At 52.7% G+C, this 25,920-nt stretch overlaps 2 protein-coding genes across 9 annotated transcripts in view; one reads left to right on the top strand and one right to left on the bottom strand.

The window, feature by feature from the left end:
- Positions 1 to 6,832, top strand: part of KIRREL3 (kirre like nephrin family adhesion molecule 3) — a 263,163-nt gene extending 256,331 nt beyond the window's left edge. Inside the window, exons 15-17 of the mRNA XM_034069650.1 lie at positions 1,830 to 1,939; positions 5,563 to 5,649; positions 6,067 to 6,832. Coding sequence (XP_033925541.1) covers positions 1,830 to 1,939; positions 5,563 to 5,649; positions 6,067 to 6,510 — 641 coding nt within the window. The 3' untranslated portion in view covers positions 6,511 to 6,832. The remainder of the gene's footprint in view (positions 1 to 1,829; positions 1,940 to 5,562; positions 5,650 to 6,066) is intronic.
- On the bottom strand, positions 236 to 23,289 carry ST3GAL4 (ST3 beta-galactoside alpha-2,3-sialyltransferase 4). Of its 8 annotated transcripts, none has more exons than XR_004550324.1 (13): positions 17,850 to 18,193; positions 16,457 to 16,526; positions 11,013 to 11,091; positions 10,459 to 10,540; positions 9,888 to 9,968; positions 9,714 to 9,811; positions 9,347 to 9,407; positions 9,032 to 9,127; positions 8,760 to 8,949; positions 8,533 to 8,676; positions 8,270 to 8,413; positions 5,446 to 7,925; positions 236 to 379 (listed from the first exon to the last, which is right to left on the bottom strand). XR_004550324.1 is itself a non-coding variant. In XM_031043415.2 (13 exons), exons 3-13 carry the CDS (start codon positions 11,561 to 11,563, stop codon positions 7,839 to 7,841), a joined length of 1,095 nt encoding a protein of 364 aa, XP_030899275.2. In that variant the 5' UTR covers positions 11,564 to 11,661; positions 16,457 to 16,526; positions 23,242 to 23,260; the 3' UTR covers positions 4,450 to 7,838. The 8 variants fall into 8 exon arrangements, 7 of the variants coding, with proteins under 7 accessions (XP_030899275.2, XP_030899274.2, XP_030899272.2 ...); XM_031043415.2 differs by lacking the exons at positions 236 to 379; positions 17,850 to 18,193 and adding exons at positions 11,531 to 11,661; positions 23,242 to 23,260 and having other exon boundaries at positions 4,450 to 7,925; XM_031043414.2 differs by lacking the exon at positions 236 to 379 and adding an exon at positions 11,531 to 11,661 and having other exon boundaries at positions 4,450 to 7,925; positions 17,850 to 17,910.
- Between the last annotated feature and the right edge of the window lie 2,631 nt (positions 23,290 to 25,920).

Genomic DNA, 25,920 nt, shown 5'->3' with positions numbered 1-25,920 from the left:
GCAGATCAAAGATGTGGTGCAAGCGCCAGGGTTTAGAGTCCCTCACAAACTGGAAGCATTCGGAGGATGAGGGAGAAAGCAGGGATTGTCCTTCCAGCCCCATCCCAGCCAAATGTCTGCTGTGGTTTATCCCTTGGATTCCCAGTGGCAAATCAGGAAGAAGAGGCATTTGCTTTTCCAGGGCTGGGAAGAGAGTACCTGGTAGCATGGCAGTGATTGAGGTTCCTTTCCTCCACTGTGCCCAGTGATGTCCCACTTAGAAAGGACTTTTTGGCCTCCTATATAAGCCCTCAGGCTGTGGGCATCTTCCTGGCGTGCTCACTGCACCACTGCTGTTCTCCAGCTCCTCCTGCAGTGTTAAGTCCCTTGTTGCTGTGCCCTGCAGAGAGGAGAAGGGATTTTAGCCCAATTCTGCAGGTGCTAATGCAGGTTGGATGCTGTGGCCAGTATCTCCAGCAGCAGGGGAGCATCAGGAAGCTAGAAGCACCAGGCTGAAAGGTGAGGAAAGGACTTTCATCATGGTTAGAGTGTGAAATCAGCAGAGGGTTTACAGGGATCAGCTCAGGAGTGAAGGGACCAGCAGAGTACTTTGATATCAGGGCAGGGATTCATTTGGTACCAGGATGACTGCAGATTCCTCTCCCAAACACACTGAGCCTGGAGACTCTGGAAAAGGGGAAAAGAAACCACTTTATTGCACATCTATTGTTGTATCTAGGGTGACTTAATGGTCCAGAGTTATTTAAGGGGGAACACTCCTGGGGGAGGCCATGTAAAACAGTAATTAGCTTCTCCTTGTGATTAAAGACAGTGGTCCCAGCACCAGGAACATGGTCCCAGCAGGGAAAATAAGAGGAAAAAGCAGTAGTAGCTTCCCAAGGAAGCCCTTTGCCTTGCACCCGAGACTTGGAGACATCTATGGGCAACAGCAGGGCTGCAGATACCCAGGGCAAGGGACGCTGGGGCAGGTTAATTCCAGGATGGAGCTTCAAACCGGGCTCTGTTGCATGATTCAGTTTGGTTCCTAGATACAATCACAGCCTCCTCCTCCATGGCCCAGCCTTTGCTGGGCTGAATCCGTGCAATCCTGGCTTGGTTCCTCTGGCTGGAGGCAGATCTGACAAGCCCAGCAGCTCAGGGCAGTTTTGGGTCCAGGAGGGTGGGAGCCAGCTCGTAGGCTGAAGCCCTGCTTCAAAGCTGGGAGCTGTTTAGATCTCACTGTTCAGATTTGCATCCATCGCTGCTTTTCATCTCGGATCCTCTTTCTGCTCCTGCTGCTCCATGTCTGCGGTTTCACTTTGCTGAAATGGCTTCTTCAAAGCATGCCTGACACCTTCAGGGGAGGCAGAGAGTATCTCCAGTAACGCTCCACGCTGCCCTGCATGGAAACAGGAGCAGCAGCAGGGATGAGTTTGTCATTCCCAATGCCCTTTGTTCACTGCTTTCCCATATGTATCTGTACCCCAGACCTGGAGGAAACTTTTCTCAGGGGCTTCCCAGTGCTTTCTGTCCCTCAGGAGCAGCACTGCAGGTGCTTCCCAAGCAGCAGCAGTCTGGACAAACAGCCCACTGTCTGTTTGAGCCCCTGTTAACAGCACCGTGAGTATGGCAGGGACTAACCAAGCTCCCAAAGGCATTAGAACAAACACCTGAGCTTCCCAGAGGTGATGGTTTCACATGGCCACACCTCATGGCAATGCAAATATTGCTTCTACAATTGTCAGGTGGGTTTGCTGGGTTAATTGTCCTTGGTGCCATCAGTTGTTTCCCTGAGGATGCTCCATGGTTGCCTTTGACTAACCCCCTTCTCCATCTCCCTCTTTGCCCAGATCTCAAAGGTGTGGTTTCGGCCAAGAACGATATCCGTGTGGAGATCGTACACAAGGAGCCAGCCTCGGGCAGGGAGACAGAGGAGCACCCCACCATCAAGCAGCTGATGGTAAGGATTAGCTTCTTCCCCCCTTAAGCTATTACTCTGAGTAAGTGTTTGATGGTGATGAGCCCAGGCACATGTAGTTCAGTGCCGTAATCCCCACTCCAGGCAAAGATGCTTCTCCCAGTATCCTGCTCTTGAGATACACATTCTCCTGCCATAAAAGCTCCTCGAGTGAAACTTTACTAATGAGGAGGGAGAGATGGGGGAGGGTTATTGTGAATTTGCCACCTGGCTTGGGGGAAGAGCTGCAGACAACGAGTAGAGGCAGCAGAGCTCAGGGAATTCAGCTTTAGCCCATGGACTGGAATAAATCCATCAAATAGATAGATAAAATAGCTATGAAAAGTGAGAGAGAAGAGCCGTGAGGAAAGGGAGAAGGGATTGAAGAGGCTGGAGGCTGATTTCTAGGCTGCTGGGTGGGTTTTTCCTGCTCTAACCCTCTGGTTTCAGGCAGCACTCGCGAGCATCAGCATGCAAGAAGCTGTTTAATGAGTTACCAGTGGAAAGGCAAGGCTGAGCATCATGGGGTGGGCAGAGAAACCAGTAGGAACCTTGAAACAAGAAACAGGAGGAGGTGGAGGTCTGGCATGTTCTGCCAGCACCGCTGAGGTGTCTGTGCAAGCCCCTTTATTCCCAGTTGGACTTTGCTCTGAGGAGTCTGCAGATCCATGTCACAGTGTGCAGAAGGACAGCTCCATGGAAGGACAGAGGAGGCCGGGACTTGGGTTTGGAGCAATCTGCTGAGATGGGATGCCAGGCATGGGATCTTGCATGACACCATGGGGCAGGGCCAGGAGGTGATGGCACATCAGTGTGCTCCCTTGATGAGGCTGTGCAGGAGCAGTGCAGGGCTGTGCACAGTGCTATTGCTGGCAGGATGGAAATGGTGCAGAAATAAAGTGACCTTTGTTTGATAGCAAGGAAATAAAGGCCTATAGGGAGAGGTTTACAAAGCTCGGGTGTTCTACCTTATCAGCAAGGCTTCTGAGAAGTGGTTTGCCTACAGCATGATATAAAGGGGCTGTTTCAGTGCGAAGAGGGGAGGCAAAGTCCAGCACTTTAGGTACAAGATGAGGGAGTGTAACAGCCTGGCTGCTGGACTGGGAGAAGATGAGTTTCTCCCTCTCCTAGCCAAATGCAGGGGTTTTCCTGAAGATACATCAGCTGGATGTAACACTGTTGGATCAACACTGTTCAAGAGGTTGGAAGAGATGGTACGTAGTCTATGACCCCAGTGCTGGGCAGATTTGGACATCCTACCTGTTAGGAAGCAGACAACAAAGCCCCCTGTAATGCTTTGACAAGGGCCTCCCCTTCCTCATCTGCTCTTAGCAAAAGCATTCCCACTAAATGCTTCCCAATTTCTCCTCTCTTCAGAGTCCTCAGGGATCCCCTACTGTTCCTCATCCCCTTCCTTGCTCTTCGAGCATCCTCTTCTGGCCATTAGAGATCCAGGCTTCAGCTGCTAAACACATTCCTAACTAGATGCTCCAAGTTTGCCAATGAAATGATGGATCAAGTTGAAACAAATCCACCCTTTCTAATGAGTGATGAGCACTGCACAGCACCCTTTGCTTGCTCCATGCCCTCACCCCAAGACCTTCCTTCTTTCCCTCCTCTCCATATATTATCTTCCCCACTGCTGCTTCATTTACCTTCCCTAAGCTTCCTGTGGCCTTTCAAGCCTGGGCTCAACCTCCACAGCATCCTTTGAAATGATCTCACCATGTCTCTGCTTTGCTGGAGCCTTTCTGGCTGCAAAGTGCCAGGGTGACTCTTCTTTCCCCCTGCTAAATGCCACCGCGTTTGTTATTCTCCAGCCATCTGTGACCTCTGCAGCTCTCTGTGCTTTTCACAAGTCATTATTCATGCATCTATAAGTTCATTAACACCTGAGGAAACACGTCATGCTGCCTGATTTGCATTTGTTCACATTGTCTCAGTGCTGGCTCCTCGATCCCATTAGCTGCTCTGCCTACGGGCAGGGAAAAGGCTGCCAGCCCACAGGGAAAGCAAACAACAGCCAGGGGCTGGGGGCAAAAGAGCCTGTTAAAGGGTCTGATCCTGGATAAAACAAATCACAGCAGCAGCTTTCTCACTCCCACTATGGTACGTGGTATGGGCACATCAATTCAGCTGAGCCCAGTCTGGGATTAGGGGCTTGAAGAGCAGCATCAGCTCCAGCATGGTGTAACCTCCTTTGGGATGGTGGCTGGGTGACCAGGCTTTACTCCTGGCTGATGGGACTCTGTGCCTCAGTTTCCTCACCTGATGATCCTAAAGGAGCCATTGCCACTGCCAGGAGCAAGTGTGATTGAGATGATCCCGAAGTCCCTTCCAACCCAAACCATGCTGTGATTTCAAGTCTCCTTTTCCATGTATTTCCCTCTCTCCCCTTCCCCTGCTGCCTTTGCACTTGTAATCCCCATTAATATTGGCAAGAGAGTTCACTTTAGTTAGGAACTCCAGTTATCATTGCAAAAGATGACATAAAATGGCTTAAAATACCCATTTTGGAGGGTTTGCCAAGAGCAGCACTGGCCCCTTGGTTCTCCCCTGCTCTTCACCCCTCTCCATCTTTGGCCGTGTCCACCTGGGTCACCCACACCAAAACCAGCCATGTCCAAGTGCAATACGAATGCATCCCAATCCCATGCTTTAGCAGCAATGTGTTAGGGGATTTAGGGTGTTGCTGGGGCTGGCACGCAGCCCACAGAGCAATAAACCCCCTCCATGTACCATCTGAGCTGCACTGAATGTAATCCTTTGTATTTACCCTGGTAAATCAACGGCTGTTACAGGCACTTTTTTTCCCCTAGGATAACTCAGGTACTTTAATTTATTGCATTTAAAAGCCATATCAAAGGCTTCCAGGAGATGAACAGAAAGTGCTGCAGGTGGATTTCCACAATCATTTACCAGCTTTACAAAATGAAGTTGGGCCATAAAAGGGGATTCTAGGGCTAATCTGGGGCTGGGAGCCCAGTGCTGGGGCAGAGAAACCTGAATGGGGGTGTGTGATCAGGAAGAAGTTGGTTGAACTGTTCTGTGGTTCTGAGTATTCTGCTTCTATACATGAAGGAAGGGCAATTAAAGCCATGGGCTAATTAATGTGGATCTTGCCCCCCTGCCTCATGGTCAGCCTTTGAGGGAAGAGAGATGGCTGAAGGCAGCACACTGGGGCAGCAGCATCCACCATCAGCATCCACCAAGTAGCAGCAGGAGGATAAAGTGCTCTCAAATCAAACCAAAAGGAGCTCCTCCAGCATGTCCATCCCCTCCTGACCCAGCTGGAGACAGGCAGGGGACTCATATCTTTGAGAAGAGCCAATGTCAGAGTGTGTGTGGGTCAGATTAAGGCTTTCACATTAACTATGTGCCAGAACCTGGCTGGGATGTTGAGGTGTTAGTGGCCAAGCTCAGTTTAAGAGGAAAAGATGTGAAGAAAGAAAAAGCAACAATAAAAAAGGAGATTTGGGTGTTTGTTTGAGTGCAGCCCCAGCACTCACCATGGTAGATGTCAGTAATTCACTTCCTGCATCAACTGAGCCTTTTTAGTCCTAAACAGAGGAGGAAAACCACAGCTTGTAATGGGGATGCTGACACCCAATTCCATCCTTTCCTAGATGGACCGGGGGGAGTTCCAGCAGGACTCAGTGCTGAAGCAGCTCGAGGTGCTCAAGGAGGAGGAGAAGGAGTTTCAAAACCTGAAGGTGAGCATCCCCCTTCTTCATCCCCAGCCCCATGACAGGATGTGGCTCCAAGCCCCCCCCAGTCACACCTGTGGCACATACCCAAGGTGCTAGGTACCCATCTCCATGCCCACCACAGGGCAGGACCAGCGCAGTGCTGCTCCCGGGTTTTCTGTCCGTGTGCCATATCCCCATACTGAAGAGCTCTGGTACCCACAGTGCTGTTTGCTGGTCCCAGCACCCTTTAGGGGATAAAAATGAGTGGGTGTTAGGCAAGGGGCCCCCATAGCTCCCTCTGCCCCAGTCAGAGGAGGCTGAGCTGCATGGGATGCTCTACATGGGCAGTGGGTAAGGGTGTCCTAGCATGGATGGAAGAGCCATGTGTGTGCCCTGAATGCCGGCACCACCAACCTGTCCCCCTCTTTTCCCACTCCCCAGGACCCCACCAATGGCTACTACAGCGTGAACACCTTCAAGGAGCACCACTCCACCCCAACCATCTCCCTGTCAGGCTGCCCGGCCGACCTGCGCCCTGCCAACAAGCAGCGTGTGCCCACCGGCATGTCCTTCACCAACATCTACAGCACCTTGAGCGGGCAGAGCCGCCTCTACGACTACAGCCAGCGCTTCGTGCTGGGCATGGGCAGCAGCTCCATCGAGCTGTGCGAGCGCGAGTTCCAGCGCGGCTCCATGAGCGACAGCAGCTCCTTCCTCGACACCCAGTGCGACAGCAGCATCAGCAGCAGCGGCAAGCAGGACGGATACGTGCAGTTCGACAAGGCCAGCAAGGCTTCTGCCTCCTCCTCCCACCATTCCCAGTCTTCTTCCCAAAACTCGGACCCCAGCCGGCCCCTGCAGAGGCGGATGCAGACACACGTGTGAGCCCCCTCTGGGGATGCTCTGGACCATCCATGAGGGTGCCATGGCTTCGTGCCGGGACGGTTGCACCCACCGGGAATGGCAGTGGGAAGAGGCTGGATCCAGCCCCCAGCGGAGTGGGGCTGTGGGGCTGGGGACCGGCCGAGCACCATCCCCCAAGCCTGGTACATGCTAAAGCACAACCCCACCGAGGGGTCACCCCCAGCCCGACCACGCACCCCTGCGCCCACCTCAGCTTCCCGCTGCCCTCTCCCACCCGGCTCCTTCCGTTCCTTCTTGGTGTTCTGTGTCCATACTTATAGCGTCCGTTTTGGGGGGGATTAAAGGGGGGTCCTGCTGAGTGGGACAGGATAAGGGGGACAGCGGTGGGATGGGGACCCCCTCCCCGGGAAGGGCCTCTCCGCGCTGTATTGCGGTCAATACAAGAGGTGTTTCTCGTGGCCGATGCCCACCCCGCGAGGACGCCGGCTCTTTGGGTGATGCTCTGGCCTGGAGCTTGAGTGGGATACAGCACCATGGTGGGGTACCCAGGTTGGGTGTATGGGTGCAGGGGGGGGAAGGATGATGGTAAAGGGAAACCGAGGCATGGTACAGAAGCCAGACGCAGTGGGTAAGGGGACATGGTGGGGTGACCCCATCTCACCCTGACCCCTACTCGCCCCCAACAGCAACACACGAGCCCCAGGAGAAGCTCCACGATAAATAAGCATTTAAATTAATTAAATTAAACCCCCCCACCCCAAAAGGCCCCTGCGGACCCCAAGGCCAGGACCTCGGGGTGCCCCCACCCCGGGGGGGCTGCGGGGATGAGCCCCCGCACCAGCACTAAGGCACAGGATGGGGCCACTGAGGAGATAGGAAATAAAAAGAAGGGGAATTAAATATCTGGGGGGGGGGGACAGTGATGGGACCTGGGCAGGGAGGAGGGGACATGGACCCCCTGAAGGCTCCTGCTCCCTGGGGGGATCCCAGACCCCCAAGTCAGCCCCTCAGTGGGGCCCTCGTCCGAATAGGAGGGAACTAAGTGTAAGAGCCCAGGGGAAGGGCTCCTGACCTCCCTTTGCCCCCCCAGGCCCGCTGGGAGGGCAGACTCCACCCCAAAAACCCCTTTAGGTCCTCGGTAGCATCAGTGCATCGGTAGGAAAAGGCTCCGGGTACGATGTGGGGGCTCCCTGCGCCCCCCACCTTCACTGAGGGTACCCATGGTCCAGCACAGGCTCCCCAGCAACAAGAGTCCCACGAGGGCAGGGTGAGGTGGTGATGCTCTGGCCATGCTGGCGTTGGCATCCCCCTCCAATAGGGGATGTGGTCCCTGCGCAGCCCTGGTGCCCTCAGAAGTAGGTGAGGTTCCTGATGAGGCCCAGCTCCAGCATCCGCTTGATGGCCACTGCCTCGTGTGAGACGTTGTGCTCTGATGCCTACAGGACATGATGTGGGTGAGACCCATAATCCTTCTGCCCCTCCCCAGCCTTCTGCCTTGCCCATCCTACCAGCACTGATAGGAGCTGATGCCTTCACCTCGAGCGAGGAGCCCCCCAAAAGGAGGGATAAGACCCTCCCAGCCCCTTTACATCAACCAAACCCAAATCTCCACCATAGCTTTAAAAGTCATCACCTAACTTCTCGCACATCAACACCCGTCATGGAAGGGGAGTAAGGGAAGAGAATCCCACACTGCTTAGTGTCATTCTTAGGGCAAAATCCCCATCCTGGGGTGAAAACAGGGGTTAACATGGGCAAAGTGGGGGGGGCTAACACATACCGCCATGGACTTGAGCGTGATCTGTTCATAGTAGTGAATGGTCTGCTTCTTGTTGGCTGAATCAGGGTAGCCAAAGCCCGCGATGTGCACCAGGTCACAGAAGTGCAGCGCCAAGGTGATGGCCAACAACCCTGTGGTGGGCTTCTGGAGGGAGAGAGGGGAGGAAAAGGCTTACAAAGAGCCATGGCCTTCACCGAGTTGCACCATGGAGGCCATCACCCCTCAAGGGGGATGTATGGGTTCCAGCCATCCCACCCCCTTACCTGTTTGACCTTCCGTGGCTGCTTCATGGGGAGGTTGAGCAGTTTAGCAGCAGTTACTTCCATGTAATAAGGGTTGAGGATGCGGACTTGCTCCGGGTTGGCATCCCAGATCAACGGGGGCTGCTTCCAAAACCCTTTCCGCACCTGCAGAAGGATAGGGATGTGTCCCAAGAGAAGTAGGACACCAAAGGGGATGAGGGCTGGACCCAGTTCCCCACCATGCTTACCCTCTTCTTGTCGTTGAGGATGGCCTCCATCCACTGGAAGTCCATGGGCTTGAAGGGCACCAGCACCAGCAATGTGTCGGGGTTGTTCTCTGTCCTGGGGTTGAAGTGGGCTGACTCCGGGTAGAAAAGGCGCATGGTGGTTTTGGAGCCCACATCCTGCTCGTAACCATGGACCGGGGCATTGTTCAGCCTTGAGGGGGGACATCAGAGGCATCAAGCCCATCTGCTGGTGGCACTGGGGAGGGATCAGTGGGACGGGCACAGGACCATACCTGATCACAACATCATATGTGTTGATGGTCTCCCCCATGGAGCTGTTGCGGAGCCGGTGGCCATTGCCCACCACCGCACACCTCCGGCACTTCAGTCTGCAGGAGAAAAGCCCCTTCTCAACCAGACCTGCTCCAAAACCAAGGTGGGTTTAACCCCCAAGGGAGGGGGCTTCAACCCACAAAGCTTCCCATGCTCCATCCGCCAGCCCTGGGTTGCCAAGGTTCATTTTGCTCCAAATCCATGGTAGGCAAATTCCCACCCCACAAGAGAAGGATGAGGAGACAGAAAAGGCCCTGAACCCACCCCAGTGTTACCTCTGGATGCTCTCGGGCAGGGAGTAATGGGTTATTGACAGCAAGCGCAGGAGGACTTCTTCTGCAAAGCGAGGGTGAGGAGAAGGTGAGGAAGGCAGCTCCTGCCTGCTACAATGGGTGCTGCCCCATCCCTGCCAGATATCCCAGCTCTGGGCACATAATCCTTTGCTTAGTAAAGCCTGGCCCACCCTAAACCATAGAAGAGGGACGAGGGCAAGTAGATAAGTGCTGTAACTAGAAATTGAGCAAGCTGTTTGGGAGTTAAAGGGGAAGACAGTACTGCCCCCAAATCAACCTGGTTTTAAGAGGCAATGAAACCCTTAGGGAGCAGCAGCAGGACAAACAGAACCCCAATGCTGAGGCTCACCGCTTCCTTTAGTGCCATAGGGCAGCTCATAGAGCGATGGAGTCTTCACCCAGAAGTAGTCCTTCAGCTGCAAGAAGAGCGGGTGGTCCCTCGTGTAACTGCCAAGGAGCAAAGGGACGGTGAGAGTGGGATGGGGAGGAAGGGCTCTGCTTTCCCCTCTAACCCAACACTCACTTCCCAATGAGCTGTGCTGCTTTCCTCTCCACCTCCCCGAGGGGACACGTCGTCTTGTTCTCTTGCACAGGGAAATAAAAGCTGTACAGGAAGAGGTTAAAACAAGACATATAAACGCTGCTTGCTCTGCTGCATCCCTGTCCTGGCAATGGGGGCTTGAATTCAATGGGATTGAAGGGCGGATATTGCCCACCAGATTTAAGCTCTGCTTTGGGTATTTATATGCTGGGCTTGCAGCTTTGCATCAGAAGAGGTCTCTCTTGCTCTGCACACAGACCTCATGCTGTTTTCCCTATCTCCATCACGGGGCTGGGAACAGAGAAGGGTTTTCCCTTCTTCCTCATGCTCAGGAAAACACTGGCACTTGGCAAAAAACCCCACAGCTCCCAGTCCTAACACACACCAATGGGGAACCTCATATCGTGTGTCCCCCCCCCGACATCAGCCAGTCCCCTAGGATCCAGCAAGACGATGCTTCAGCATCCCTGCATGGGCTGGGCAGGAGGATGCTGCCTCCAGAGAGCGAATGAAAGGGCAGGAGGTCCTTTAAATAGGAATAAAAGCCACTCACAGCTGTATGTACCTGTCTTCCCGGTAGATAGAGTACCAAACCATCACCAGAAACAGCGCCAGCACCCCGAGTATCTTCCCTCCTGCATGTCAAGGGGTGGAGGGAGAGAGAAAAACACAAGCTGGTACCCTGGGGGCCGGATGATGGGATGTGGGGATGCCCTGGTAGAGCCAGGATTGCACAGCTATTCCCAGGGTGCAGCAGGGCACAGCTGGCACGGTCACAGCCTCCAGAACAGAGCCAGGGTGGTTTTGTCCTGGATCCAAAGGTTGCCGTGTCGCTTCCTCCTGCCCAATGTGCGTCAAAGGCCACACAAGAACGTTCCTTTCTTCAGGGGCCTCACCCCATTTTATTACCACAAAGCCCCAGCACTACTGTGTGCCCATGCCCAGACTCCAAATCCCACCATGAGGCCCCAGTCCTCCATCACCCAACTGGAGCTGCAGCAAAGCAGCATCCGACCCCCTCCAAAGCCAGATTTCCACATGCACATCCCTCTGAAACCCCCATTCCCAGGTGGAAAAGGGAGATGGGACCTTCCCCATGGAACTCACGAGACTTGTTGATCATTTTTATCAGCAGGAGAGGCATCAGGCGAGGGCCGGAGCTCTCATTGTGGCTGCCGCTGGTCACCTGCAGAGGGAAAGGTGCTGGATGAGGTCCCAGCCTGTTGGTGCCATCCCCAAACACCCTGTCCAAGAGGCATCTGCAGCCCCAGACAAGTGGGTATTAGGGTTTCCTGATGTATTCTATTTAAACACACATGTCTCTGCCCTGCAGAGGTGGTTTGGTCTATGCAGTTTATATAAGCCAGGGTCTCAGGGGGCCTCAAGCTGTACAGGTTAAACACCAAAACAAGAGGAACAAAACAAAAGAGAATCAAAGAGGAAGAACCAGCCCCCGTGGGGGTTTCAACCACAACACCCCAAAGCACCCAAATCAATGACCAAGTTTTAAGCCCAGCCCTGGCTCAAGCGATCGACCAACACCAGCCACCACAAAAGCCAAATAAGCCACCATCGAGCCAGGCAGAAGGGACAGGACTGGGGTCAAAGCAAAGAGCAACACGTACTTGGGGAACCTCCAATGCCTTCGATTCAACCATCCTGGCCTGGGCAAAGGGGAATGCTGCAACCTTAACGTACACTCAAACGCCAACCAGGGATGTGGGGCGACTTTTTCTTCCTCCAAAACCTCTTGCTCCTGGAATAAGGGAGCAAAGAGCCCAGCTCGGAGCCACCCTGGCACCCACCACAACACAGCAGCGATAGAGAACACACTTACCAGCTGGGAGGTAGTTTGGGGTACATGGGAGACCTCGCTCCCTAACAAGCCACACCCCTAGGACAGATTCCAGCTCAGAACTGGGCTTGGCTTTAACTGAGCTTCTCCCTGCTCACAACCAGCCGCGTCTCAGAGGAGGAGAGGGCAAGGACGTGTTAAGTACCCAGCCAAGAGGAAAGGAGCACGCCCAGGCCAGCCGTGAAATCCTGGTCTCCGAGGGATTAGTCACCTTGTTGGAGGGGGGGACATGACCCATCTGAGCACCTCACCCTGCCTAAGGAAGCACTGCTAACCAACACAGTATATGCCACCCACAACAGGCTACGTGTTCACCCGAACAAGAATCAGTCAAGACAAGTGGTTTGGGAGGCAAAGTGCATCAAGAACAAGGCGAAATGGGACCAAAGATGATCCCAACAGAGCCAGGCTCTTTCCTTCCTCATCCCGGGCTCCCAAAATGAAAAGGGCAGGAAGGTCAAATAGTTAGAAAGGGCAGGCAGGGCAATTAAAAGGGAATTAAGGACAATTAAACCCTGTTCCAGGTAAGAGGATGGGATAGGGAGCAAAGAAACCTGTGTCCATTTGGCAACAGGGGAGGGGAACGGGTGAGGTGGCACCCTCGGAACCCCTTCCCCTCCATAAAACATGGATACCAAACCCCTTCCTTGTGAACCATGCCCAGCTCAGTCCATCCATCACTTGGAAACCCCAGAAAAGGGAAACAAAACCCCACTGCCATCCCCAGCTCTATCCTGCATTGGTATTTCTGGCTCTACAAATCCCTCCTAGCTTGGGAAGGGATGATTGAATCCACAAGTTTAAGCAAGCAGGGATGAGGAGCTGGGGGGGTCTCATCCTTTCATATGTTCGATTTGCTTGAAAAGAACAAAATCAGGGGGAATTAAGAAGCACTTTGTATTTTCCTGGGGTTATTTCCTAGCAAAACTAGCCACAAAAGTCCCCAAGGCAAAATCAGCCACCACAGCCCAAGGCTGGTGATGCTCATTGGGCAGCCTGGGCATCCCCATTCGCAAGGCCAAGCATTTGGACCCGAATTCAGCACCAAATTCACCCCCCAGGTCTCTCCTCCAGCGCCAAATCATCCACCCGAGCTTCCCACCAGCTTAAGACACTGGGAAAACCCATCCTCACCCCCGTGTTTGCCTTTATACACCGCCCAATGTATTCTTGTAAGGCTTTATGATCCCTTCAAAGGCTTGTGTGCACAGGCTGGACCTGATGCAAAACCTATCTAAAGCAAACAGTTCATAACTCTCAAGGAAAACAAATACTGTTTAAGCAAGCATTTGGGGAATGCAGAGCAAAACAGAGCACACCCAGGATGCCCCTGAGCCCAGGCCAAGGCAGAGGTGCCTTTGGAATGAAGTCAAGCACTCCCCAGCCTTGTGCTACCAGATCTGCAGCCCGAACAAGAGTGGCTGCTTAGAAGCAGGAAGGTCTCAACACCCCAAGACAGCTCCCTCCATCCTTGAAGAGATAGTGGGGGAGCAATGCTAAAGGGTCCTGCTGGTCCCTGCAGCATCCTCAGACCCTGCAGCATCCCTGTCTCACTACAGCATTCCTGGTCCCCCCCATCAACCTCAGACATCAACAGCATTCCTGTCCCACTACGGCATCCCTTGTCCCTCACAGCATCCTGGAGCAGCCCTGATCACCCCACAACATCCCTGTCTCACTACAGCACCTCTGGGCCGCCCCACAGCATCCTCAGACCCTGCAGCATCCCTGGTCCCATCCAGCAGGGCAAGATTCAGCACTCACCCTTATGGAACAAGCAAACACGCCTCGACCACAGCTCCCCATGGGTTTGGTCATTGCCTCCCCTGCCATACTCCAGGGCTGGAAGGAAAATTCCAGGTGGATTCTGCTCCCCACGCTTGGAAGCAGCAACTGGAAAAGCCCCTTTCTTTGATGCCTGAGCAACGAACTGCCACAGAACCTCAGGGTGGAATGTTAGTGCTTCACAAAGGGCATGGAACCCCAACTGCATCTGATGTTCCCAGCCAGGCCTCCCCTTCCCCAGCCCAGCTCTTCAGGAAAGCCCCATCCCCAGCATGCTGGGGAAGCACTTCTTGAGTTTCCCATCTTCTTCAGACCCAGAGCAGGGTTTTGCTTCCCACCCTGGGAAAGCCCCATGGGGATCTCCTGTTGTGTGTGTGTGTGACCTCGGAGGAGCTCATCCCTGTATCTACATCCATTTGCCCTCAACAGCTTCAGATTCATGGATTTCAGTCACATCAACCCACAAAGCAGCAGCAGGCACCAGTTGGGTTGCTCCCAACCGTGTTTGGGGGAAAAGAAGTTAAAATAATGCCTTTAAAGCCATGGAGTGAGCACAAATGTGGTGGGTGAATGTAAATCCCCCCACCTCACCCTGGCACAGGGGGATGGTGATCTCAGCCAAGCATCCATGGACCGGCAGTGAAAGCTCTTGATACTTTTACGTTTCCATGGTAACCCAAGGATGGAGGAGATGAAGCGTGACAAACCAATGACACCTCTCCCATGCTCCCATCATCCCATGTCCGTAGGGCACGGATGTGCTGGTCCAGCTCCCTTGGGTGAGAAGGATGCTTGTCTGGGAATGAGCATCTTCAAAAGTTCATTCCAAAAAATCCCCATGCATTCATTTCTAACTGGATTTGGAGGGGATCACACCCAAGGAATGAACGTGCCAGTAGTCCTAGGGATTCAAACACAGCAGCAAGAACCTGAGATGAGCTCTTAGGCAGAAGCTCTTCCCTGTGAGGGTGCTGAGGCGCTGGCACAGGGTGCCCAGAGAAGCTGTGGCTGCCCCATCCCTGGCAGTGCTCAAGGCCAGGTTGGACACAGGGGCTTGGAGCAGCTGCTCCAGTGGAAGGGGTCCCTGCCTGTGGCAGGGGTTGGAGCTGGAGGAGCTTTAAGGTCCCTTTAACCCAAACCTGTTTGATTCTGACTGCAGCCAAACCATCTCTCCCAGGCTTCCCAAGAGCCTTGCAGGAACCAGCAGGACAGATCCTATGCTCCATTTTGAGGACAACCACTGCAGAAGCAGTTGGCAGCCCTGGGATAATGCAAGCCCCCATCCCATGGGTGCTCTCCCTGCGGTGGGGCCTGGCAGATGCTGCTGTACGCCCCACGCTGCCTCAGCTGCATCCTGCCCTGGCAAAGCCATCACGTGCTGAAGCCTGAACACAACGTGGGAGGCAGCTGGGGGGGATGCTCCAGGGAAAGGATCCAGCGAACTCAAGGTGCTGCTTGGGCTTGGCAGAGCATCAAAGGCACCCAAACCTCCAGCCTGGCATCCCAAAGCTGCTGCTAGCTCCAGGTGCTTGGGGATTATCTTTTGTCTAAGATGGGAGAAAAACCATGTGGGATTGCAAACAACCACCTTTGCAAGCCTAGAAGTCAGTAGGGTCTGTATATGATCCCCCTCCATGGGATGCTGTGGTAGTACGAGGGATGCTGACAGAGAGCGATTGCAGGAGCACAACCTGCAAGCACAGGGCTGGGGGATGCAGAAGGTCATCTGGATGTGGCACTGCAAAAATGAACCCCATTTGACACCGGACAATGACACAGCACACAAAGCACCAGCCCATTCTGCTGGTACCCGTATTTATCCTGTTTTAGAGCCCTGCAAGTCAGTTCCAATGAATCCTAATTGTTCTGTAATAGGAGAGGCTGTTTCCTTAACCCACGGTATCTCAGGCACACAATAACCAAGCCAAAGGTTTATGAGAGGATTGAAAACAAACCTTTTCAGCATGTCAGCTCTAACAAAACATTTACCCATGATGAGGGTGCTCAGGAGGAGGTGGCAACAGCAAATAAGGTAGGACAAGTATTTCCATGGTGGCAGGTCCTCAGAATGAATCCAGGCTGCTCCTGCCTTTTCATAGCACTTGGTTTTAACATGCCCAGAAGTCAAAACCCAGATCAGGTTTTCATTTAATCCTGGCAGCAGGAAGTCACAGAGATGGGACACAAATCCCTTCCTACAGCTCTGCATGGGCATAGCTGAGTATCCCATGCCTCTGGGATAACCCCATGGCATGAAAGGAGCTACATGGTTACTCCTCAGTGTGTAAGGCTACGTTGTTATAGGTTTAGGCTATAAGGTTGTAGGTTATTGTAGGTGAAGGAAGCCTTTCTCCACTGCCTGCTCCCACAGGAGCAGTAGGCAAAGCATCCATAGGGATCCAAACCAAGGTCCTCCAGCCACCTCCAACCCAAACAGAAGCAATGCCCAGATTCAACCTCAGATCTCCAGGGAAAACGGGTGGGAAATTCACTCATCTCAAGCCCCATGGGATGAGTTATCCCACAGGCTTCTGACTACAGGAGTCCCCTTTTAGGGGTTCAAAAGCTGCCTGCCCAGTCAGAGTCCCCTTTGCAAGGCTCCAAGTGCCACCTTAACCCCCAACCGCCGCAGCCCTGTGGTTTCCACACCATTTCCTCCAACACCTCCTGTTTTGCACCAGAAAACTGTCCCATTTTGGGTAGTACAATCCCCAGGGTAACCCCACCCTTGATCTCAAGTCCTCTGTCCCCAAAGCCTCCGGGCTGAACCAGATGGATTTAACCTGCTCCATCACTTTGCAACCCCAGCATCGCCTCAATGCTCCATTAATCCCATCAGGATGCTCCTCTCAGGGAGACCTTTTCCAGCATCCACATCCTTAATCCCACCAGGACAACAATGGGTACTTACGGTCTGACCTCTCAGTCCAGGCAGAGTAGGCAGCAGCTCGGTGGGATCTACGAGGCCGTCCTCTCTTCCCCTAGGAAAGGAATAAGGGAGAACATCCTTAGGGCTACAGGAACCCACTGTACCAGTGGGCAAGGGAGGCTTCTCTCAGCAGCCATCTGCATTCCAAGGATCCAGGGGATCCCAACTGATCCCCACCCAGTGCAGCTCTAAGCATTGATGGGGAACCAGCAGAAAGTCCCCTTTGAGCCATCACGTGTGGCAGAGGATGTCTGTGCTCTCTGCAATACCACCCACCTCCTCCAGCACTGGCAGCAACCAGAGCCTGGCTTCAAGCTGGTTTTAAGGAGGAAGCAAGGCAGTTCAGAGCCAAGTTTCCCCAGCACCTCTTGGCCTTTCCCATTGAAATCCCCTTCCATGACTTACTCAGATCCTTAGGAAGCCGGTGATGCACCCCCTGGGGTGCTCCACAGCTTTCCTGCCTTCCCGAATGGAAGATGACCCTTAATCCCTCATCTCCAGCATCTCTTCCCCCAAAACTTTCCAAATCACGCCTCCTCACCTGGCACTGTAACATCCTTAGGACTTGTAATATCCTTATGATTTGGGGAAGGAAAAACACCATCCTCCCAGCATGATGCTGTAGCCCAGAATGAGGAGTCTATGATCCCTTAAAGGACATGGGCCCTGTTGGGAGGATCCGAGGTTTTGCCCAAAGCTGGTCTTTCCAGCTCGACTGGAAGATCCAGGATTGCTTCCCAGCCTCCTAAGTGGTGCTCCCAACCCAAGGTCTAGAATAAACCCATTGCAGTTCAGGCAGCCGCCAGGTTAAGAACTGCGGTCCCCACCACTCGCCTGGGGCAGCTCAACCCATCTGGCAGCTGATTCCAGCAGGAAATGAACGTCTCCTATCCCAGAGCCTTCAAAAAAAGCCCTGAACAAGCTGAATGTTGCTGTTTTCCCTCCCCAGGTTCCCAACCACACTGCTCAGTTTCCCCTCCTTCTATCAGGCTCCATTCAAATACCGATCCTCAAATTTGAGGGGGGAAAAGGGCACTTTGTGCTCCCTCCTCAACATCCACCATTCCATGATGCTCGTGGCTTCGGATGGAAGAAAAAACCCCAAAAGGCTGCATCCCTTCCCCTGTTGATGATTAAAGCCAACCGGGATCAGTCCTTTGAGGGGCTCAGCCCCAGTGCAGGAGCATCCCTGGGGGGCACAGGCAAGAGGAGACACATACAAGGTAGGGACAAGGCATCAAATCCCTCCCATCTGTAACAGAATAGTTAAGGTTGGAAAGGACCTCAAGATCATCTAGTTCCAACTGGACACTCCACAGGCTGTTAAAAGAGGAGGACACAAGATGGAATTTCTCCCCCTTTCCCATGGCCAGACCTGAAGCAAAGCAGCTGTCCATCCATCCGTCCATCGGAGCTCCATCACCAGTCTCCCTCAGTTCAAATTACCTCCCGATGGGGGAGAGAGCAAAAGCCAGGCTGGGAGGGGAATAAAACCCAGGTGAGCTCATCCTCCTCCTCCTCCTCTTCTGGTGAGAACATCTCTACTTGGCATGACCAAAGTGTTTCCAAGCCCAGCACATCCCTCACGTCATCCCAGTCCCTATTGCCCCAGGTCCTGGAGCTTATTCATTCAGCAGGTATTTAGTGGGAGATAATCCAGCCACTTCCCAACCATCCAAAGGTGTAATGTCAGTGTGGGATGTGATTTTGGGTAGAGGCTTCCCTGCTGAGCCTCACCTCAGCGGATGCGCCCTGGCCAGAAGAGCATGTAATAGCAACCAACAGAACCCCTATCCTCCACCCCAACTTGTTTTATTCATTATCTTGAGCATTTATTACATTTATTAAAAGATTTCTTTAGAAATAATATTTGATTTTAATATAAAATAATTTAATAAACCTACTTCTATTCAATCCCTGCTAATGGGAAGAAAGCAAAGCTTCCCAGCCAAGCTGGATTATACTATTATACAACCTAAAAATAAATGAGAGCTATTTAAGGACGAGCCTCCCATCATAAACCACCCCAAAACAAACTCAAACAAGAAATAGACATGAGAAATCACTGCTATTTCCACACTGGGGTGTTCAGCATCACCCTTCAGACCAAAAAAGAGCCTATTTTGGGTTGATTTCTTAGCAAAACTCTGCTCTTCCAAGAGCAGAGCATCCCCAGGCTTGATGCCTGCATGCATTTAGGCGAGCCAGGCAAATAAATAATTAAGATTTAAATATGGGTTTGCATAATAGAGATAATCTGTCCATTTAACTTGTAAATGCAGGCGGAATTAAGCAGCAGCTTTGTTAATTAGGTAGCAAAGGGGCCTGGGAAGCCCCAGCTTCAGCAGATGCTGGAGGACCATAAGGATGCTAAAAGGGGGGATACAGGGGTTTGGCAGGGTGGCCGAGTGTTGGAGCAGGTTTTATCCCCCCCCCTTGCACTAACATTGTGTTGTGTTAGGGGTGAACACCCCATATTTTGGGGTGAACCTTTGTGTTCACACATATCTTTATTGCAATCCCCCCAGCTCTTCATCAGGAGCTGCCTGTACCAGGCAGTACCCTGAAACAAAAAAGGCATCAAAAAAAGCCTGGACTAATATTTCTGGGGACAAATCACATAGTTCTGGGGACAAATCACATAGTTCTGGGGACAAATCACATAGTTTTGAGGACAAATCACCTATTTTGATGCATAAAAGGCATGTACCAAAGCCAGACTCCTGGTCACGCTCTGCTCCCCACATTCCAAACACCAGAGCTACCAGACCCCACCTGGGAGCAAAACCTGTTGAGCCCGTACGTGCTCGAACAGATGGTTCTTTGTGGGGTTTTCTTTCTTTTCCCTTCTATTGTTTGTCCTGAAGTGGCACTGGTTACCACACAGGGATGAGCCCAAGGACTTCCCAGCACCGGGCAGCATTCCTTATGCCTTGTTCTCCTTATGCCTTGTTCTCCTTATGCCTTGTTCTCCGCACTAAGAGGCAGCCGCACATTTAACCCCTAAAGCCCTCTGTTCACCTTCATCTTTGACACCATCCCACACCCGGCTCCTCCTTCAGTCCTGCATACCTCAATCCACTTACATCCTCTCTCTGTGTTTTTCCCCTTTATTTCTCACTTGCCACCCCATTTTCCCCACGACACCTCATCACTCTCCTCCATTCCTAACCCAGACGGGTCCAGATCCATCCTCATGCCCAAATCCCACCCCACAAACCACACGATGGACATGATGGGGTTTTAACACCCAGAAAGGGGTGGTTTATTACCCACCATGGGGATGCTTGGCTGGCAGCATGCACAGAGCATCAGCAAAGCCCCCCAACAGTGTTAAAGCATCCTCAATCACTGCTCAGTGTTTTCCTGCCTCAGTTTCCCCATGTTTGGGGGCTCAGGGATGATCTGCAACATGCACAGGGGATGCAGCAGAGACCCCAAGTCCCAAACTCCATCCCACCTCATATATATACACATACACACACATGTATATATATGTTAAAAGAAACATAAAGCAAGCACCCGATGAATGTCTCAAACCTGATGCAGGATCCAACCCCTTGTGCAAAGTCAATGACTCAAGTCACAACCTCTCACCACCAGCATCAAGCTCTGGTTTACAAAGCCATGCGGCTCAGTGGACACATTCCAGCCAGATACTGGGATGTCGAATCCAGCCGGGATAACTTCATCAAGGCTGGGGGAGACATTTTGCAAGGGGAAGAACCGAAACAGGGCCGGCATCTGGAAGTGATTGGAGGCGAGGAGCCTCTCCCAGGCACAGCGGGGAATTCCAACGGCGTGAGCTCAGGTTAAAGCCTCCTTCACAGACCCAGGGTTAGAAAGAAACCTCAGGCTTCAGCACATATAGTTCTAAACCCCCAAATAGCAATGGAAAGGAAACCAGCTCCTCGCTCAGTCCTACCTGGATGCAGCTGTGTGATTTAGGTTGATTCTGATGTGCAAGAAACAAAACAGCTCTGAAGAAGAGAAATCTCTCTGTAGATTTGTTGATATAACTTTACAGGCGTGGTGTTGGGAGGAGAGTCCTCCTCTGGCACCGCATCCTTTCAAACAGCCTTGCTTGCATTACCATGCAGCTCTCCATCATCCATCTTATGGGACTGCTGTATCCCATCGCTGAGCATCCCTTGCTGGCACACGCTCCAACACACACTGGTCCTTGAATTGCAGTGGATGGGCACACACAGGAGCATCCCAGCATTGAAGAGCTGATGGAGGATGCCACCCTAAGCTTAGGCAGAGAGGTCCTTTGAGAGGAGCCTTTGTTACAGGGACAGGCAGCACCCATGGGTGGTCAGATCATAGCATCACAGAATGGTTTGGGTTGGAGCAAACCAGGATGGAGGTGGCTCCTCCTCTGGTTTCACCAAATCCCTTTCTCCTTCCTCTGAGGAAACTTTCCAGCCCAATCCCGGTCACATGCAAGGGGTCAGCAGCTGGAAATGAGAGGTTAGCAGGAACTGGCTTGGGGTTTTTCCCCTCCCAAGAAGAGGTTTTCATAGGAAAAGGTCACTAAGGACCATGAGGATCACAGCTGGAAGAGGGAGAAGCTGCTGGGGTCTGAAGGCAAAGGAGGGTTAAGAAGAAACCCCCGAAAAGAGAACCTGAAGTAGGGAAAGAGTCAAATCCTTTCCTTTTCTGGCTGCTCATGCCAGTGTCCCCTGTCACCCAGGTCCCCACAGGGATGCAGGTGAAGGAGGAAGGACCACAGCCTCACTGTGCCCACAGAAAACAACCAAAAGAAGGGGAAATGGTATAAGATACATTATTTGGTTTAAAAAGCCCAATAGGAGAAGCTCTCGAGAAGAGGCTCAAGTGGGTTTTCACTCCATGGGGGGGCTCTGATCACTGCTACACTCCCGGTTCAGTCTGACACTCCGCTCCACAGTGGACATCCCTTAAAATTAGTGTCAACAGCCAGTTCCTCCTCTTATGTTTGCACTTGCAGAGCCTTTAATCCTTGTGGGATTCGGTGCCTTGCTGTGGAAGTTGCTATTAAACCATTGCCTGGAGCTGGAGGAGCAAGCGGCCGTCTAATGATGGAGATAATTAAGCACAGGGGTTTGGGAGAGTCCAGCAAAGCAAACTGATCCCATCCTATAGTTTATAATGATGTTAGGAGCTTGTCATAGGTTAGACATGTTAAGAGCCAGGGTAGGAAGAGGAGACCTCAGAGCTGCAGGTGGCATCTCATAGGATGAGTCCACCTCTATGTCTTCTGCTCAGGATCCCGGCTCTTCCCAGGCTGGGATCCGGGATGTGCTATAGGAAACTGCTGTGCAACACAGTGGGAATCACAGTGCGCCTTGAAGAGCTGAAATGCAAGTGGACTTAAGCTGATCCCTGATCCCAAAGATGCTGCTCAAGGGCAGGGAACAGCACAGACCCCTCGCCTGCTCCAGCCCCTTTGCTAAGCAAAGGGAGAAGGTTCTCTCCCTAACGCCTTCTATTCTCCAGGCTGAACAAGCCCAGCTCTCTCAGCCTGGCTCATAGGAGAAAGAAAAGCCTCAGGCTCCACCATCAGCCTCTGAGAGCGATCAGAGGGAGATCACGGCACGGAAGCCAGGCAAATTCCCAGCAGGAATCTCCCAGAAGCTATACCACAAAACTTTTATTAGCTCATCTTACTAAGAGATGGAGACCAGACTGCACCAACCCACCAGGCACTGGGACAGCACCAGTGTCACTCCATCAACCTGCTGGGAAATCACATCCCATGGCTGATACCCAAGCTGAGGAGCATGGAAAAGGTGCTGGAGGAAGAATTCCCTTTGTTCTTTGCTACCAGAACAGTAAAACCCCATTGGCAGAGATGTGACAGACCTGACATTGAAAGATCAACAGGGAAAGGTCCACACCAGGATCAGTCCCTTCTTCCCTTTGGGATGGCCGGTTTGGAAGTGCCTTCATCAACAGCTCAGAGGATGCTCAGGGATGCAAATAAAAAGCACAAGACCACCTAAATAAATCATTCCTCTGCCCACAGCCTCCTCCTGAGCTGCACATGGACCACGTCCTCCCCTCCCTGGGGCCTCCAGAAGGATTTTCCCATCCTTTCACTGGCACCCAGGCATTAAAATCGCACATACCCATTGCAATGAGCTGTTGGGAGGTGCCAGGGTCGATCCTGCCAGGGCCCTCGGGGTGGGTTCTCTCTCCTTATGGGAAGATGTGTGTAGGAATGATGCCCAAGGCTGGGTTATCCCAGCAAGACACTGGGGTTTTGGTGTGCCGGGGATGGGGCAGGATGGCATCGCCAGAGCAATGGGGGCTTTCCCACCTGGAAACTCGACCGCGCTTCAGGCACTAATTAATTACATTAATTAGATAAGTAATAATAGCAAAACACAGAAATAAAGCTGCTTTCCTGCTTGCCATCAGCCACACTCACTGCGACATCCACACCAACGGCACAGGATGCATCACTGGGGGTCCAAGCATTGGTTAATGGGGGGGTTCCCCCCATATCCCCAATGCGCATCTCCCCCCACACGCAAAACCCATATGCAGGCAGCGCTGCCTGTTCTGCCGCCTTCCCAGCACATCCCATATCCCAACCTCTCCAAGACCCCCCAAAAATGCCCCAAACCAGATTTTCCTCTCCTCCCCCCGCCCCTTCCCAATCCCATTCTGCTCAATCCCAGTGGACGGATTGTAGCGGAGACCCGGAGCAGGGGGGGGCAAGAAAAGAGGAGGACCCCCCCCCCCATCCATCCCCCCCCATAGACAGGCTGCGGACTCACCATGGGGCGAGCGAGGGGGGCTGCGGGAAGCGGCCGGGATCGGGGCGGGATGCGGAGCCGGCCCGGAGCCGGGCGGGCAGGGAGCGGGCACGCTTGCGCACAGCGCCGGGAGGGAGGGATGGAGGGAGGGATGGAGGGAGGGAAGAGCATCCCGGGGGCTGGAAGCAGCCGGCCCTGCCATCGGGGAGGTGGGAGAGGACAATCCCCCCCTTCCATTCCCAGCTGGAAACCACAGCTCTGGGAGCAACCCCGTCATTGGCACAGAACTCACCCCAAATAAGAGCAGCTCACAAGCAAATTAATGGGGTTTTCTGGGGGGGGGGGGGGAGGGGGGGGGTCACACCATTCCCCCATCAAACCCACCATGAGATGATGCTGTGCCTAAAGTCACCAGCTTAAGATTTAAGGGGGGGGGGTTGTTGCTTGTTTCCCTGCAGAGAAATTAATCCCCACCTCAGTATCCCACGGGATTCTCATTTCTATCCCCATCATCATCACTGCACATGAACTCAGCAGCCAGCCCCCTCAAGGCATTCATTTCAACAGTCCAGACCCCATCCCTCCTGTGCTCGGGTGGGTTTTGCCAATCTCCAGGACAATATTAACACTGCTTTTTAATTAGGAAATAATGTGGAATATTGGCCCCGGAGCAGACAGTGAATTTTATTCCTATTTATTGGTCTGGAAAGCAAGAGATTGATGGAATGGGGAGGGAAGCAGCCCCCTCTGAAGACCACGGCTGGTGCCAATGGATAAAATACATCATCATTTGAGGAGCATCCTCATCTCATCTCAAGGATGAGGCTTCCTTGCCCATAAGAAGTGAAGCAACAGGGCAGAGGTTTACCCGTGGTGACAGGCAAAGCCCTTGTAATTAGGCTTTAATTGCCACTGGCTTGTCAATGATGCTGGGGTAATTAGTGGGGCCACAGCTCAGCAGGGGGGGAGCTGGGATGTGCTTGAAGGATGTTGAGCCCCTTTGGTCTCTTGGGTTCTCCCCCTCTGTTTATTGCATCTGAAAACAATAAGCGGTGTTCAATAAGCGCCAGCAATAATAATGCATCCCAAATGTCTATTTTTACCATGCCCCCAAGACACAGCATTAAAAGAAGCTGCCAAGCTTTGCTTCCCAGGATATTCTCACTCCCTCCTGGTGGGATGGGCTTGTGTTGGGGTGATGCCTTCATCCCTTTGCAACCTGGGGCAGCAGCAAGAGGACCCAGAGCAGATGCCAACCCACCATCAGAGAGCTGCCATGCCTGACCCTCTGTATCCAAGAGGTCTCAATGATGGGGCTTGAGCTCCAGCAAGGCTTGAGTAAACCATGGTCCCATGCCAAGGGGCACACAACAGCTGCATCCACCCTACTCAAGTCTTGGGTGGACCCCACAGTGGCCACCACAGCTCCAAGAGACAAAGTGTCTTTGGAAAGCACATTTACTGCCTTAGCAGAATGGCATAAGCTCCCACTGGGTAGTCAGTCATTGCTAATGACTACACCCTGCCCTAATATTCCACTTACAAAGGATAAATTGCCAGTTAGATTAATTCAGCACGGTGATTTGTAGAGGAAAAGAAGAGGATAAAAGGAACTTCCTGGCTGTTTGAGCAGTGATTTGTAAGGAGCTCTGCCACCGCCCAGCCCAAACCTGCTCAGGAATTACATGGATACAAGGGTTTAGAAGATGCAGTGAGGAACAGAGCTGCTCTCTCACTGAGGTTTTGCCATCCTGGGGTTGGCCTCACACCATCACCACAGCCAAAACCCTCTCAAAAGGGTGACAAGGACAGAGCAGGAGCCAGGCAGTCAGTCTGTTCACAAAGAAGGGGGTGCCCTCAGCCAGGCTCACAGCATCTGCTCCAGAGGGACAAGAATGAGGCAATTCATGGCCAGCACAAGCCACCTTTGTCCTGTGACCACCTCGGCCTCACCCTTCCTCAACCCATGGCCTGGAAGTGCTGGTCTGGCTCTGCAAACCCAGCCCCAGGACCTCAATAAGTTCTTTGAAGGCCCCAGCCATAGATCCATCAATATGTATCCCCCTGACCTCTTCTCCTGGGGTCCTAGTCTCCATGGATCCCGGGTGCTCCAGAGGAGGTGGGTCACTGGCCAAGAAGCATCCTTTCTCATCTCCCAACAGAAAGGATTCCTTCTGGTTGCAGATGTGCTGCTTGGTCGTCTGCCACAGCACTTAAAGCATCTACTCTCAGGGCAGGTTTGCCTTTTGATTTAATAGCTGGAGAACAGGGAAGCTTCCTGGTTGACAGGATGGTCCCATCTGCTGCTTATCCTGTAAAGCTCATTTAGCCTCACCTAGGGAGACCAAGTCCCTCTTAGCACAGAAAACACTCCGGTATATAATAAATAATCATCCATTTCCCTTAGCAACTTAAATCCTAGGGATGCAGAGAGCCAGGGCATTGGCCAACCACACTCATCATCTCCAGATTCACTTCTACAGCAGATCTCAAACCAACTGCTGGGAGATGGGTAGAGTTAAAACAAGAGGGAAAGGTTTCCCAGCAGATTGCCCTGGCTTTCTTACCATATACTGCATTTCTGCAGAGAAACAATGGTAAGAAAAGGTGGCTGCATCCAGATGCTCTGCCTCTCCCTGCTGCTAAAAGGTACCAGGGAACTGCCTGACCTGAATATCTATTAATCGGATGAGGCAAACA

This window comes from Melopsittacus undulatus, chromosome 15, assembly GCF_012275295.1.
Source record: "Melopsittacus undulatus isolate bMelUnd1 chromosome 15, bMelUnd1.mat.Z, whole genome shotgun sequence".
In the NCBI taxonomy this organism is placed as follows: Eukaryota; Metazoa; Chordata; class Aves; order Psittaciformes; family Psittaculidae; genus Melopsittacus; species Melopsittacus undulatus.
This window is presented reverse-complemented; position numbering and strand designations above follow the sequence as displayed.

Coding starts and splice junctions, on each gene's coding strand:
- ST3GAL4 (XM_031043411.2), bottom strand. CDS start 17,875: ATGGATGGACAGCTGCTTTGCTTCAG. Junction 10,541..11,012: donor AAAAATGATCAACAAGTCTC/GTGAGTTCCATG, acceptor CTTGACATGCAG/GAGGGAAGATACTCGGGGTG. Junction 8,414..8,532: donor AGCCACGGAAGGTCAAACAG/GTAAGGGGGTGG, acceptor CTCTCCCTCCAG/AAGCCCACCACAGGGTTGTT.